Genomic DNA, 15,537 nt, shown 5'->3' with positions numbered 1-15,537 from the left:
AAAGTAGAGTAAAAGTACTCACTATATGCAACTAAATTTTTATGTATTTTTTGGTATCTGTTTGTATGTTGTGTGTGGACTCTTAATTTTACTGTACAAGTGTTGCGTCATGTCTTGTGGTTCATGTTTGTCAGCGTCTGTGATTGTATATGTGTTGTGACTGTATTGACGGTTGTTGTTGTTGTTGTTGTTGTTGTTGTTGTTGTTGTTGTTGTTTTTGTTTTCGTTGATGATCTCGGAGAATGGATAATTTGATTTAATGTTTGGACTCCAGGAAGAATAGCTATGCTAATGTGCTGGTGCTAATGGAGATCCAATAAATAAATAAATTGGCATTTTAGTTATGACATTATATTATTCTTATTATTCTTATGCTTATTCTTATTCTTATATATAGATAATTGTATTCATTTTTACACTGTAAGATGTTTAATATAATTTACTGTTTAATAATTAAAAATGTATGCACAAAATTAAGGCCATAAAAATGTGATTCATTGTTAAACTCTGATGCACCCAAGCATAGGTAGATAAAATGAATACCAGCTTTAACCTTAATTTGCTAGCATATTTATTATTACAAGTAATAGTTATCCAATACTTTAATATGCAGGCCCATTCGTACTGGAGTCATTCTGCTGCATAAGTGCAATTATTTGTTTTAGGCCTTCTGTTTTTAAGATTTTGAGTACATATTTGCTATTTGTTCACTGCCGTCCTCATACGTTTACCTTAGTTAAGGAGCTGAATTTATTATTTATTCATTTGTTTTGTAATTATTTATTTTGCTTTTGTCATTTCTGTGTAATATGTTGTGTGAATTCCTATGTCTTCATTTTTTTAATTCAAATTATTTTAACTATTTTAAACGATTTGACCTCTTATGACATGACATTTTAGATATTTTAATATGTGATTGTTATGATTATGTGAAGCACATTGGGCTACCATTCGGTGTATGAAATGGGCTATATCAATAAACATGACTTGACTTGACTTGACTTGAATGTTATTTCTAATGCTGACAATAATAACAGTTTAGTGTAACTGTATAGAGGAGCAGAATGCTGTAGTTATAGAAGAGAATGAGCCCTTTATAAGGTCATTGTTGAGTTAGTGTCCAGAACTTATATTTAGGAAGCCTGAGAAGTGTAACTTAACCGAAAGAATGCTTTTAGTTCAGTGTGTGACTCACTAGGATCACATGATGAGCATATGGACTGTCAGTAATGTTATTATACAGTCTAGGGACCAAAATAACTCACAACTTTACTAGCTGGACACATTTCTCCCATCTAGTGGCTGAGGGACTCAACTGCAGGAGCCAGGCCAGGCCAGCCTATTGTATACTTTGTGACTAATCATCAACATGTAACAAAAGGCAGGAAATTGGCAATGGCAGAGAAACTGGAATTTCCTTTGTAAAATACTGGAAGCTGCATGTAAACACACAAAACTGAACACTGAAATCCAGCAAAACACTGCTGGAGAAACCCTGTATAATAATAGCAAATGTAACCCTCTGGAGTCTGGGGCTATTTTTGAATCTTTTTCATTCTGCCTGTATATACACTGTAAAAAAGTTGTGTCTAAAAACAAGATAAAAACACTAAATCTGAGGGAAATGAGCTTGCTGCAAGGACAGATAACTTCACTTGACAAGATTTCTTAAAACAAGATAAATTAAAGCTGCAAGCAGCGATGAACTGGCCCAAACAGAGTGCACTGCAAATTATTTGTTTCTTACCAATATTAAAAAAAACCTTTAGATTTAGAAGTGTTAGATAATTTATCTTGTTTTAAGTTAATTTCTTATTTTAAGCATTCAACATGCTTATTTTTAGATTTAACAATCTTAATTTAAGAAATCTTGTCAAGTGAAATTATCTGTCCATGCAGCAAGGTCATATAATTTCCCTCAGATTTAATGTTTTTTATCTTGTTTTTAGACCTTTTTTGCAGTGCAGTTTTGCAGCACAACCTCACCTTTATGACCTGATAATACAACAAAATGTTGCAAATGTGGACACAAGTTACATATAAGAGGTAAAATGAGGATAACATATAGTTCTATGTTTTCATACTAAATATATTTGACCTTATCTCCAGTTTTACTTGGCCTATCATCATCATCAAACAAAAACTGGCATGGAGTTTAAAGCCAGTATTTTAGAGGGATGTTCGTTTTTACACCATGACATCATGAAAAAGTCATATGATTTGATAATGTTGGCGTGATTGGTGACTCCAGAGGGTTAACAAAATGTATGGTGGAGATGTTTTTTTTACTCTACATTTACTCTGATTAAAATATTTCTCAAGGCCTTATTAATTAATTAATTTTGTCCAAGTATTTTGTCTATGTACCATTTATAGACAGCAATTCTTTCCAATTCTCACCACATTGCTAATTATATGCTACCATTTCCTCTCTTAAAGCCATGAATAACCTGCAAAAATAGTCTAAGATGACACTAGATGACTGTAAGAAGGCTTATTGGTCTTAGGTTAGCAAGGTGTTTGACTATTGTTGTTGCAATAATTTACAAAACTGTTTTGCTTCATGGGTTGCCAAACTATACAAGACAAATTCAGGAATGATCACAACTCATCATTTAAAAGGTTCGTGAGAACATTTTATTGATAATACTGATATTGATCATCACCACAGGTTATCAGAGTCTTGTTGGGAATGTGTTGCATTCATGATAACTTTTTTGGAATTTGTGATAGTAAAGCCCGGATGTTTGGCCCTTTAATATTCCTCTCCCTCTTCATCGTCATCTCCAACGCTGTCAGTGCCAACCTCTTCATAATCCTTCTCCAGGGCGGCCATGTCTTCTCTGGCCTCCGAGAACTCTCCCTCCTCCATGCCCTCCCCAACATACCAGTGGACGAAGGCTCTCTTGGCGTACATGAGGTCAAACTTGTGGTCGAGACGGGCCCAGGCCTCAGCGATGGCTGTGGTGTTGCTCAGCATGCACACGGCTCTCTGCACCTTGGCCAGGTCTCCTCCAGGAACCACTGTTGGAGGCTGGTAGTTGATGCCCACCTTGAAGCCTGTGGGGCACCAGTCCACAAACTGGATGGTGCGTTTGGTCTTAATGGCAGCGATGGCGGAGTTGACATCTTTGGGGACCACGTCACCACGATACAGCAGACAGCAGGCCATGTATTTACCATGACGAGGGTCACACTTCACCATCTGATTGGCTGGCTCAAAGCAAGCATTGGTAATGTCAGCAACCGACAGCTGCTCGTGGTAGGCTTTCTCTGCAGAGATGACTGGAGCGTAGGTGGCCAGAGGGAAGTGGATACGAGGGTAAGGCACCAAGTTGGTCTGGAACTCTGTCAGGTCAACATTCAGGGCTCCATCGAAGCGAAGTGAGGCTGTGATTGAAGACACAATCTGGCCAATGAGCCTGTTCAGGTTGGTGTAAGTTGGCCTGTCGATATCGAGGTTCCTGCGGCAGATGTCGTAGATGGCCTCGTTGTCCACCATGAAGGCACAGTCGGAGTGCTCCAGGGTGGTGTGGGTGGTCAGGATGGAGTTGTAGGGCTCCACCACGGCTGTGGAAACCTGAGGGGCTGGGTAGACCGCAAACTCAAGTTTTGATTTCTTTCCGTAATCAACAGAAAGTCTCTCCATCAGCAGGGAGGTGAAACCTGATCCCGTGCCTCCACCGAAGGAGTGGAAGATGAGGAATCCCTGCAGGCCAGTGCACTGATCAGCCTGAAAGAAAAGTTTGCCTTAATTATTTAAAATCCCACTTCAGTTGCACAACATCAAAACAGGCAAATATTCATACAAAAACAAGCCTACCAAAATGCAACAACAAACAAAACCCTTACCAGTTTACGTGTCCTGTCCAGAACCAGATCAATGATCTCTTTGCCGATGGTGTAGTGTCCACGGGCGTAGTTGTTGGCTGCATCTTCCTTTCCTGTAATCAGCTGCTCAGGGTGGAACAGCTGGCGGTAAGTTCCTGTGCGCACCTCATCTATGAAAGAAACAATTGAAAACAAGAATAAGAGCTAAAGTCCATCTTCTCAGGTAGGCCTAATCTAATTACATTAAGCAGAAAGGACAACTTTTCAGCTAGCTAGCTAGCTAGCTAAGCTAGCACTCAACACTAGCTAACCCTATCTGCTTATTATTACTTGTTGATCCTAACAGAATATAACTCACACCAATGCTCATTTTAGAAAAAAACAGAAAACAGAAAACCTGTTCTTCCTCTTAAATTGTCAAATAGGCAGTGAATTATAGGCTTGCAGCCTTAGGTATCGTCCCCGCCCTGTTTCAGACAGTATTGCATAGTGAAAGCGAGGTTTATGGAGAACCAATGTAAATGCACATTATATAGTATAGTAGTTTCCTTGCAGTGGTTGTGAAAGTTACTATGCTTATTCTTTATCAGGGAGTGGATAAGCAGATACTGTGTCTACTTCCAATTTAATAGCATTTAAGCTCTAATATTTTACTCTAAGATGAAGTAAAGAGTGACATCAATGTAGTATACCTTATGTGTTACAAATAACAGGTTGTAAATAAGTTCATGTTTATTTACACACACATTACTGACCGATGACAGTGGGCTCCAGGTCGACAAAGATGGCTCTGGGAACATGTTTTCCTGCTCCTGTCTCACTGAAGAAGGTGTTGAAGGAGTCGTCTCCTCCTCCGATAGTCTTGTCACTGGGCATCTGTCCGTCTGGCTGGATCCCATGTTCCAGACAGTACAGCTCCCAGCATGCATTGCCCATCTGGGCTCCGGCTTGGCCGACGTGCATTGAAATACATTCACGCTAAAGAAAAAGATGGGGAGAGAAGTTTGTTAGAGGAGGCTGTAAACTATGTAAATAATCCTGTATTTGATGTAAGAATATCCATGTCAAATTATAAATGACTATAAATAACTGGTGACTTTTACAGTGTGTGTCACTATATCAGCTCACGAGTACATTCAGATAACTGTTTTATTTTATTCAACATATAAAAAAGGGCAAAAGAAACAAAGAAATTCCATTTTTTCTTAATATTGCTTAATGATACCCATGTTCTTTATTTTGAATTAATGTCTTGGACAATCTTTGGTATGATATCTGCACTCAGTTCAGAGAGGCCACAGCTTAGTTGACAGCTGTGTACTGCGTGCCAGAGAGGAGTGCTAAAGCTTTTAGCCACTCATGAATGAGCCAGCATTTAAATGAAAGCAGCTAATGGATTGTCCAAAGTCTGCACTCTTTGTTTCTGCAGGAGAATCCAGCAGGCGTGGGCAGGAAATGAACCCACAGAGAAAATGGAGTTTTATAGAACCCATTTTATAGAGTTTCCTACACTGAAAAAAAGTGGCCCTGTAATTATTATTTAAATCATCTACATAAATTCGACAAAGAAATACAAATTCAGTGCTTTTACTTTAAAACAGCAGTTTTTCAAGTCGTGCATTACTTAGTGATTGTTTGTTATTATGTGTCCTCAGTTTTGTATGTCAATTGAATCATTCGTTCCAAGTAATAATCACTAAACCAGTTCATTGGCTTAATTAGTTGATATTTCCAAGTAAAATATAATTGAGGAACTAAAAAAATAAGTGGTTCTATTAAATAAATATTACTTAAAACCAGCCTGAGTGGAGATTACAAACACTTTCTGTGTGGAAAAACTTGCCTAGCTTTTTTAAAGTAAATGTCACTCTAATTTTTTCAGTGTAGAAGGAAAAAAAAGTGCAGCATACAGTAGAAACTGAGAGACTCTGAGGCTAACGGGAAGGCCATGCCTCAGGAAGAAGATGGGAAAACCTCCCCCCACTTCTCCATCCTGTACCTCCTCCCTTTCCTCCTCCCCTCCCCTTTGGTGTCTCTCTCCTCCCCCATCCTGTCCAGCTGCATAGTGCTATGTAACAGTCAGGGATGTCTCCCTCTCTCTCTCTTTCTCTCTCCCTCTCTCTCCAACCAAAAACTCCTAACAGCTGCAAAATGGCTGCCAACTTACTCATACTGCCCAGGCTAGACCACTCCTCTTTTCTCTTTCTTCTTTCTATCCATCCCCCCACTGCCACGATTACCCTGATCACTCCCTCTTAGTCCAGATTACTGTAAAACCCTAAAAAAACATACAATTAAGACTCTCTTTTTAGTTTTCCCTTTAGTTTCATATGTTTCCTCCTTTCTGACTAGCCACAATACATCAAACAAGTATGAAAATGACAAGGCAGTCCAACTCACAAAGTGTCTGGCCATCTGACCTAGATTATCCCAGAGTGCAGAAATGACTTATGGAGTCTTGTAATAACTACCCCATTGCATTCCTTGCCTTAAATTCCCCCCAGGCATGCCTTAAAAAGTTTTAATTACATAATCTGAGCTCAAAAGTATTGACACTTAATAGGATAAAGCCTCTTTTTTTGTCTAAGTAACCTTAAACTCCACAGCAGAGAGGCCTTATGAGAATTAAAGAGGCATGGCTTTTTAATCCATCTAATGCTAGGAAACAGAGACAAAGGGAGGCTGAAGGGAAGAGAGAGTGGAAATTTCAAGGCTACGTCATCATCCAAGCTGTTACTCACCATTTTGTCTGCTCGTCCTTTCGACTGACGTTGAGGATTCAGACACAAGGCAGAAGTGCGGAGGAGAGGGAGAGTCCCTGTTTTTATAGGCAAGGATGTGGAGGGGGCAGGCAGGAAACCACAGCAAGCAGCTGCAGAGCTCATTGGCGGGAGGGGGCAGCAGTTTGAAAAAAAAAGAGGGAAGTCCTTAACGCTGTTTGTCATGCTATCTGCCCTAACAGTTAGCTTGAGATTACATGCTTATGTGCACACATAACTCTCTCTCATTTTCTTTACAATCACTTCTTATATATTGTGTGTAGGAGTGTGAATGAGTTGTTATGCATACAAAAATTCTCCCTTGAAGATTTCTCTACATTTAATATTCAGTGTATGCCTTTAACAAAGACTGTGGGCTAGGAGAATGACTATGCTTTATTTTATGCATGCATATGCTCCCACACAATCATCCACAAACAACAACTCTTTGTATTAAATTACAAAATGAATAATAATCACACATTTTTGATCTGTAAAAGAAGGAGCAGTGTATAAGGTTCTTTATTATTGATGAAATATGATTTAAACGGTAGGAAAAGTACATGAAAAGTCATGTGACATGACACATATGACATGGCAGTTTGCAGTTTTACAGTTTAATTTGCTAGTTAGGAATACATAAGAGGACATCACATGGAAAATACACCGCCGCTTAAAAGTAAAGGATTAAAAATAAACATTGAGGACAGTTTTTTACGCTCATCCTCGCTACAATTTTTTAACGGTTCTCTTGGGATCACAGAGTTGTGATTCATGACTGGGGTCCTATTGTTGCTGCAGGCCACTGTCTGAGAATGAGCTACACAAACAACACCAGTCAGACAGATAGTCAGTTATTTTCTCTCCCTCCCGCTCTCGCAGTCACAGCTGAATGGCATATAGAAACTGACATAGGAGCCCTTTCATAACTTACATTCCACATGGGAGAGGATAGTGGGGGGAGGAGTACAACAAGAGGGTTTGGTTTAACTTTCTCAGTCTGATACGGCAGAGAGAAAAGATTTTAAAGGGGCCGAAAACAATATATGTCTGACCACAACTTTTTACACAGTACCATAATGATTCTGCAAATTGTAATCAACATGTTTTAAGCTTTAAGATCCTCAGCTAAGAGTTTGTAAAAAAGTGTGTCACAGTTCTCAGCTTATTATTACAGATAGTTCAGATCAGGGGTCTCAAACTCGCGGTCCGTGGGCCAATTGTGGCCCTCGTGATGATATTTTGTGGCCCCCACCTTGATATGAAAGTTTAATGTGAGTTTTATATGAATGGCACTTTACCGTGTTGTGTGTAGAAGGTACCTTTAATTACTTTTTTTGGTAATTTTGTGTCTTTTTTAAATAATTTTGTGTCTTTTTTTAATAATTGTGTGTCTTTTTTGGTAATTCTGTGACTTTTTTTGGTCATTTTGTGGCTTTTTTTGGTCATTTTGTGTCTTTTTTAAGTAATTTAGGTTTTTCCTGTTATTTAGTGTCTTTTTTTACTCATTTTGATACTGCCTCCAGCGGCCCCCAGGTAATTTGAGTTTGAGACCTCTGGTTCAGATGTTATATATGACATGACATATTATGCCCATTTTCAGGTTCAGGCTTGCGTACTTTACATGCTTTAATGTTAAAAAGTATGTCTTATTTCATTAACCAAATTGTTGGTTTATTCATACATTAAACTATGTTTCTTTTCACTACAAAAACTTAATGGCCAATTCAAAACCAGGATTCAATATAAATTTCCTTTGGCTTAAATGAAGACTTTAGGAGAGTCAGTATTCCTCTCCTTCATCCTCCTCCTCGATGTTGTCAGTGCCAACCTCTTCATAATCCTTCTCCAGGGCGGCCATGTCTTCTCTGGCCTCTGAGAACTCTCCCTCCTCCATGCCCTCCCCAACATACCAGTGGACGAAGGCTCTCTTGGCGTACATGAGGTCAAACTTGTGGTCGAGACGGGCCCAGGCCTCAGCGATGGCTGTGGTGTTGCTCAGCATGCACACGGCTCTCTGCACCTTGGCCAGGTCTCCTCCAGGAACCACTGTTGGAGGCTGGTAGTTGATGCCCACCTTGAAGCCTGTGGGGCACCAGTCCACAAACTGGATGGAGCGTTTGGTTTTAATTGCAGCAATGGCGGAGTTGACATCTTTGGGCACCACATCACCACGATACAGCAGACAGCAGGCCATGTATTTACCATGACGAGGGTCACACTTCACCATCTGATTGGCTGGCTCGAAGCAGGTGTTGGTGATGTCAGCAACCGACAGCTGCTCGTGGTAGGCTTTCTCTGCAGAGATGACTGGAGCGTAGGTGGCCAGAGGGAAGTGGATACGAGGGTAAGGCACCAAGTTGGTCTGGAACTCCGTCAGGTCAACATTCAGGGCTCCGTCAAAGCGAAGTGAGGCCGTGATTGAAGACACAATCTGGCCAATGAGCCTGTTCAGGTTGGTGTAAGTCGGCCTTTCGATATCGAGGTTTCGGCGGCAGATGTCGTAGATGGCCTCGTTGTCCACCATGAAGGCACAGTCGGAGTGCTCCAGGGTGGTGTGAGTGGTCAGGATGGAGTTGTAGGGCTCCACCACGGCTGTGGAAACCTGAGGGGCTGGGTATATGGCAAACTCAAGCTTAGACTTTTTACCATAATCAACAGAGAGTCTCTCCATCAGCAGGGAGGTGAAACCTGAACCAGTGCCTCCACCGAAGGAGTGGAAGATGAGGAATCCCTGCAGGCCAGTGCACTGATCAGCCTGGAATGGCAAGAAAGTAAAAAGCAATTCACAAATCATGTAGTCCAGCAAAATAAGAAAAGAAACAGGGTTTAAAATGGTCAAAACATTGACCCTAAACATTTATGGATTGTCTCACCAGTTTGCGTGTCCTGTCCAGAACCAGATCAATGATCTCTTTGCCGATGGTGTAGTGTCCACGGGCGTAGTTGTTGGCTGCATCTTCCTTTCCTGTAATCAGCTGCTCAGGGTGGAACAGCTGGCGGTAGGTTCCTGTGCGCACCTCATCTATGAAAGAAACAATTGAAAACAAGAATAAGAGCTAATGTCCATTTTCTCAGGCACCTCAACTGGAGATGGACAAATGATCGATTAACAGATTAACTGAATGAGTTGAATCACTATCTTCTTCAGGCTTTGTTTGAATAATAAAGACAAGATTATAATGCATAAATGTGCATTTATTTTTGACATTGAAATGTTTCTACAGAGGCATAATAAAACTTTGCTCAGCAACGGAGAGATGATTATCATCTGCATAAATGTAATTGTAAGGGATTTAAAGAGACGGAGAAACCCAATGTTCTTCCTCATCTGGGCATGGACAAATGATAAATTAACAGATTAATTGAATGAGTTGAATCACTATCTTCTTCAGACTTTGTTTGAATAATAAAGACAAGATTATAATGCATAAATGTGCATTTATTTCTGACATTGAAATGTTTCTACAGTTGCATAATAAAACTTTGCTCAGCAACGAAGAGATCATTATCATCTGCATAAATTTAATTATAAGGAATTTAAATAGACGGAGAAACCCAATGTTCTTTCTCTACTATATCTTTTCTAATAATTAACTACATAAATACATTAAAAACATACAATCTATGTAATTTAACAGACACTGACCGATGACAGTGGGTTCCAGGTCGACAAAGATGGCTCTGGGAACATGTTTCCCTGCTCCTGTCTCACTGAAGAAGGTGTTGAAGGAGTCATCTCCTCCTCCAGTTATCTTGTCACTGGGCATCTGGCCGTCTGGCTGGATCCCATGTTCCAGACAGTACAGCTCCCAACATGCATTGCCAATCTGCGCCCCAGCTTGGCCCACATGAATAGAGATGCATTCACGCTGCAGAGAGCGAGCAACACTGTTCAATTACCTGACATGTCTGGGGTTTTTTTCCCCACATTTCTGCTACATAGAATTATATTTAACTGCTTCAATCTAGTTATTTTATTCTATTTTGCACTTTCTGCCATGGGGTAAATGCACACATATCATATGTCTTATACAGTTTAAAAAATCAATACAAATACAATACATCTCACAAGTGGTAATAAACACAACAGTGTACATTTCACAGCAGAAAAGCACATCTTACCATAGTTAATCTCTCTTCTCCAATGTCCAGGTATCGGTAGGAAGATGTGTGCTGCTGACAGCTGTGACTCTGCTTTTTTATACCTACAGCTTAACAGTGATTTGATCTGAGCTGTAATCAGAGAAGCTACTGATGAGCCCAGGATAAGATCATCCGCTTGTCAGACATAAACACAATGCAAAAGGAGGTCACCACCCTATTCATTGTGTGAGTCTGTGAGTATATGTGCAACTCATATTTCAGAAAGCAGAAGCCTGTTAGGGGAAGGTAACCTAATGTTGCAACTTCACTTGGCAAGTTTATAATATATGATATATTATGATGAAGCTGTTAGAACGACAAAGTCTGAGAAAAAAAACACATTTCTTCAGTGCGTTAATGACTTTTTTAATTGTCATGTTGTATGATTTTTATGTATCAATCTGAACCTGAAGTTAATGCATGCATTTGCAGATACACTTAATATTTTGAACACTGATATACTGCTAGAGCAGGGATGGGCAACTGGAGGCCCGGGGGCCACATACGGCCCGCACCCTCACCTGAAGTGGCCCTCAGTACAACTACATGCATTTGAGCATGAAATCTTAAAAGTGCAGTGTAAAAATGCACAAAATGACTTTTTGCAACTAATGTTGGTCTGCTGTTCTTGCACTGAAAAAATAAAAACCACAGTAAGTGGTTATTTTTTATTTGCTTCAAACCTTTTGTATCCCTATTTATACTGTTATACATGCATTTGAGCATGAAATATGTTAAGTTACTGCACTGTAAACATATTTAAAATAGCAGTTTCCATGAAAAATTGTGGCCCCCTGCAGCATTTAAGTTGCCCATCCCTGAACTAGACCCATTGCATGATACTATAGGATGGAGCTATGGTAAACAGAAAGGCTCACTTCCTGCATTTCCTTCTGTTGGTGGCAAAAATGATAACTTTATCTAAGCTTAAACCACTTCCACCCAGTGATATGTAAAATGAAAGTGTATTCTATGGAGAAAAAACTGCAAAAGTACATGGAAGGACAGACATGTTTTTATACCAATGGGCTCCTATAATTATTTTTTTTAGATGACCAGATACAGTAGATAATTAATATGTGGATGCACATGTGCCTTAATTTATTTTATTTTTTCAAAACTTTATTTATTGAGTTTTTTTCAAAAAGTAATACACAATCAACACAACAACAGACATGAAACCCCATCCCTCCCTCTCATAAACAACATCTCGGAGGAAAACAAATAATTGAGTTAAACAAAAATAAAAAATAAATAAAATAAATAACAATACAAAAATAAATAAATAATAATAAATAAATAAATAAAACATGTTGGGAAATAAATAAATTAATAAAATAATAACAAACAATAATAATAATAATAATGAAAGTATACATAAGCCTGAATTTAATTTTAATACTATTTATAAAAACAAAAAGGATTTTTTTCTTGCTAAACTGTAAAAAAACAACACCCCAGTTCCTAAAAAGTTGTGACGCTTTGTTAAATGTAAATAAAAACAGAATGCAATGATTTGCAAAGCTCGTAAACCATATTTTATTACCAATAGAACATAAACAACAACAACAAAGCTGTTGAAACTGGGAAATTTTGTTGCATTCTGTTTTTTATCTACATTTAACACAGCATCCCAACTTTTTGGGAATTGGGGTTGTAGTTCTTGCCTAAAAAGCATGCAAAATACATGAAAATAATCAACTTAAATATTTATTCAAATGTATTTCTATGGAAAAAACACAATCTTCAAACATGAAGCATGTATTCTGAATCTCAATGACACCTTTAACAAAGAAAAATGTCCAGTTTTATGAAAATAAAACACCTTGTTGGCCAAGCATGACACTTTCCCACACTCTTTTCTTACGCTGAGATGAACTGTCAGTCTTTATTAAGCAATACAATATATATGAAACCGGCTCCTCCTTCCCCAGTTCTTCAATCCCCTGGGAGAGAAGAGAAACTGAATGCGTGTGAATCACCTTATAAGGCGTCAGCTGACTAAGTGGAGTAAACAGCCACTGCCTGCCTGAAAAACTGGTGTCAATACAGTATATGCAACATAAAACCCCAGAAACAGTGCAGACTCATAAGTCCAGCATGGATAAACCTCGTCACTCACCACATTTGCATGTTGTTCACTTCACATGTTCACTATTCTGGTTTCAGTTGGCACAAAAAACCTTATTTGATGACAAAGATTTGAGGCCAAAGGCAGAACGTTCTACTCTGTTCCATTTAAAACAAGTCAAACCACTTTCAAGACCTACAGGCGTGCACTGTGATATGGGAATAATAATTCAGGGTAACACTTTACAATAACCCTCATTTATAAATGGTAAACAGATAGTTTGTTAATGTTTAATCATCATTTATTAACCGTTTATAGGCCATTTAGAATGGTAAATACATCATTTATTGTTTAACTAGCATTTATAAATGATGAATTGATGGTATTTTAATGTAAGTTTATAGTTACTTTACCATTAACAAACTATTAAATTATAATTAATTGTTTATTAGTAGTTTTAGTTGCACTCACCATTACATTTTGACACCATATTAAGTATGATAATGATTTTGAAATGATTCATATACCTTTAAGAAATTGGTTGAAAACATTTAACGATTAAATATGTATAGCACTTTCTAAATATTTAATAATTGGTCTATAAACCATCTATAAACATCACTTAGTTGGTTATTATAAAGTGTTACCTAATTCAGTTTAATCTATTGTTTTCAACACTAGTGCTCCATATAAGTTTACATACTATATCCATGGCTTCTTTGTTCACAAGCGTCATGTGGACTTCCTCACTGTCACAAGACCATGGACGTTATATTCCCCCCAGAAAAGTGATGCGTGTCACTCAGAAGTTAAAATAAGGAACCTTTATTTTCTACACTTTACAGACTTGCAGGTTCTACTATTTAACCCTCTGGAGTCCACAAAAGCGCCGGAGCACGACTTCTTCATGACGTCAAAAAAGACACAAAAATTACCAAAAAAGACACAAAATGACTAGAAAAAAGACACAAAATAACCAAAAAGACACAGAAGACACAAGATGACAAAAAAGACACAAAATGACCAAAAAAAGACACAACAACAGACACAAAATGACCAAAAAAAGACACAAAAATAGACACAAAGAAGACACGGAAATACATGAAAAGGATTCAAAAATGGACAAAATTGTCCAAGACTCCATAGAGTTAATACAAATACTTGAAAAAATGAAAATCATCCAACCTGAGTGATTCTAAGTCCGCTAGCTGAACATATTTGTGGAAGCTAAGAGAAGCTAATGCTACCTATCCATCAGAAGACTTTGAAAAGATTTGGAAAAGACTCCCAGGAAACTATCAGCTCTAAAGACAAGTGTTTAGAGTTTTTAGTCCCAGCCTAGTCTCACACTGAGATTTTATCTTGCAGGGAAACTATTTACAAGACTACAACTACATTATTTTAGCATTTTTCCATCATGCTCTTAGTAAAAACTGACTAAATTTGGAGAAGCAGCTTTTGGCTCCAGCTGCTCTAATGTGTGACTCAGTGGTTTGTGTTGAAAAAAAAACAACAACAAAATGAGGAGAAGACGCCACAAAATGCCCCTCACAAAGCTGAAAAAGGGTTTCTGTTTTTCTGACATGAAAAGTTACCAATAAAAAAAAAATTACTGAAGACTTTCAGTTTTTAGTCTGGGACTGGGGAAATATTTTGGTGTAAGAGTGATAGCAAGGTGTCAGCTGCACCACTATTCATGAGTAGTCAGCCTGTTTGTCTCCTGAGGCTGTGAGACTCTGTATCTGTAACAAGTACGATGATTGATGTCAGTATCCAATTATTCTAACACAAAGCTCACATAGCACTGTGGGGTAAATGGAAATTAAAATACGATCCAAATTTGTGCTTACTACATTTTTGATAACACAAAATACAGCAGCTTCCAATGCTTTTCCACCAAACCTTTAAGTTGGGTTCATGTTCTGTGAGCTGCTGTATAGTTAAATGTCACTGGGAAAACGAACACACCTTTCTGTTGTCTTCTTTTGCTCTCAAAGGTGTTTCCTAAACCACAGCTATGTCCCACTTCTATTGTTTGAGAGTATACGTGTCAAACAACGCCCCCAAATTAAATCTTTTCACTGACAGGTGATAATAATGCCAGTGCCGGCAAGAAAGAAACCCATAGTAGGAAAAAAACAATGAAATAAAGAGATAATTTGCACATATTTTGAGTTAACATGGATAAATATAAATAAATAAATTGAAAAAATGTTTTATTGCGTGAGCCACATTTGTTATACAACATTACAGATAGATAGATAGATAGATAGATAGATGGATGGATGGATGGATGGAAGGAAGGAAGGAAGGATGGATGGATGGATGGATGGATGGAAGGAAGGAAGGAAGGAAGGAAGGATGGATGGATGGAAGGAAGGAAGGAAGGAAGGATGGATGGATGGAAGGAAGGAAGGATGGATGGAAGGATGGATGGATGGATGGATGGATGGAAGGAAGGAAGGAAGGATGGATGGATGGATGGATGGACGGAAGGAAGGAAGGAAGGAAGGAAGGGAGAAGGAAGGAAGGAAGGAAGGATGGATGGATGGATGGAAGGAAGGAAGGAAGGAAGGAAGGATGGAGGGATGGATGGATGGATGGATGGATGGATGGATAGATAGATAGATAGATAGATAGATAGATAGATAGATAGATAGATAGATAGATAGATAGATAGATAGATAGATAGATAGATAGATAGATAGATAGATAGATAGATAGATAGAT

The 15,537-nt window shown here is 38.4% G+C and overlaps 2 protein-coding genes across 2 annotated transcripts; both read right to left on the bottom strand.

Annotated features, from left to right (window-relative positions):
• Positions 1-2,614: 2,614 nt before the first annotated feature.
• LOC131979633 (tubulin alpha chain) lies at positions 2,615-6,635 on the bottom strand. Its single transcript, XM_059343689.1, has 4 exons — positions 6,573-6,635; positions 4,587-4,809; positions 3,853-4,001; positions 2,615-3,733 (listed from the first exon to the last, which is right to left on the bottom strand). Exons 1-4 carry the CDS (start codon positions 6,573-6,575, stop codon positions 2,756-2,758), a joined length of 1,353 nt encoding a protein of 450 aa, XP_059199672.1. The 5' UTR covers positions 6,576-6,635; the 3' UTR covers positions 2,615-2,755.
• A 1,517-nt stretch (positions 6,636-8,152) lies between these two features.
• Positions 8,153-10,733, bottom strand: LOC131979634 (tubulin alpha chain-like). Its single transcript, XM_059343690.1, has 4 exons — positions 10,716-10,733; positions 10,240-10,462; positions 9,467-9,615; positions 8,153-9,348 (listed from the first exon to the last, which is right to left on the bottom strand). The coding sequence occupies exons 1-4, from the start codon at positions 10,716-10,718 to the stop codon at positions 8,374-8,376; spliced, it is 1,350 nt and encodes a 449-aa protein (XP_059199673.1). The 5' UTR covers positions 10,719-10,733; the 3' UTR covers positions 8,153-8,373.
• Positions 10,734-15,537: the final 4,804 nt, after the last annotated feature.

Source organism: Centropristis striata, chromosome 10 (assembly GCF_030273125.1).
Source record: "Centropristis striata isolate RG_2023a ecotype Rhode Island chromosome 10, C.striata_1.0, whole genome shotgun sequence".
Taxonomy (NCBI): Eukaryota; Metazoa; Chordata; class Actinopteri; order Perciformes; family Serranidae; genus Centropristis; species Centropristis striata.
This window is presented reverse-complemented; position numbering and strand designations above follow the sequence as displayed.

Coding starts and splice junctions, on each gene's coding strand:
- LOC131979633 (XM_059343689.1), bottom strand. Junction 4,002..4,586: donor CCTGGAGCCCACTGTCATCG/GTCAGTAATGTG, acceptor TTTCTTTCATAG/ATGAGGTGCGCACAGGAACT. Junction 3,734..3,852: donor TGGACAGGACACGTAAACTG/GTAAGGGTTTTG, acceptor CTTTTCTTTCAG/GCTGATCAGTGCACTGGCCT.
- LOC131979634 (XM_059343690.1), bottom strand. Junction 9,616..10,239: donor CCTGGAACCCACTGTCATCG/GTCAGTGTCTGT, acceptor TTTCTTTCATAG/ATGAGGTGCGCACAGGAACC. Junction 9,349..9,466: donor TGGACAGGACACGCAAACTG/GTGAGACAATCC, acceptor TTGCCATTCCAG/GCTGATCAGTGCACTGGCCT.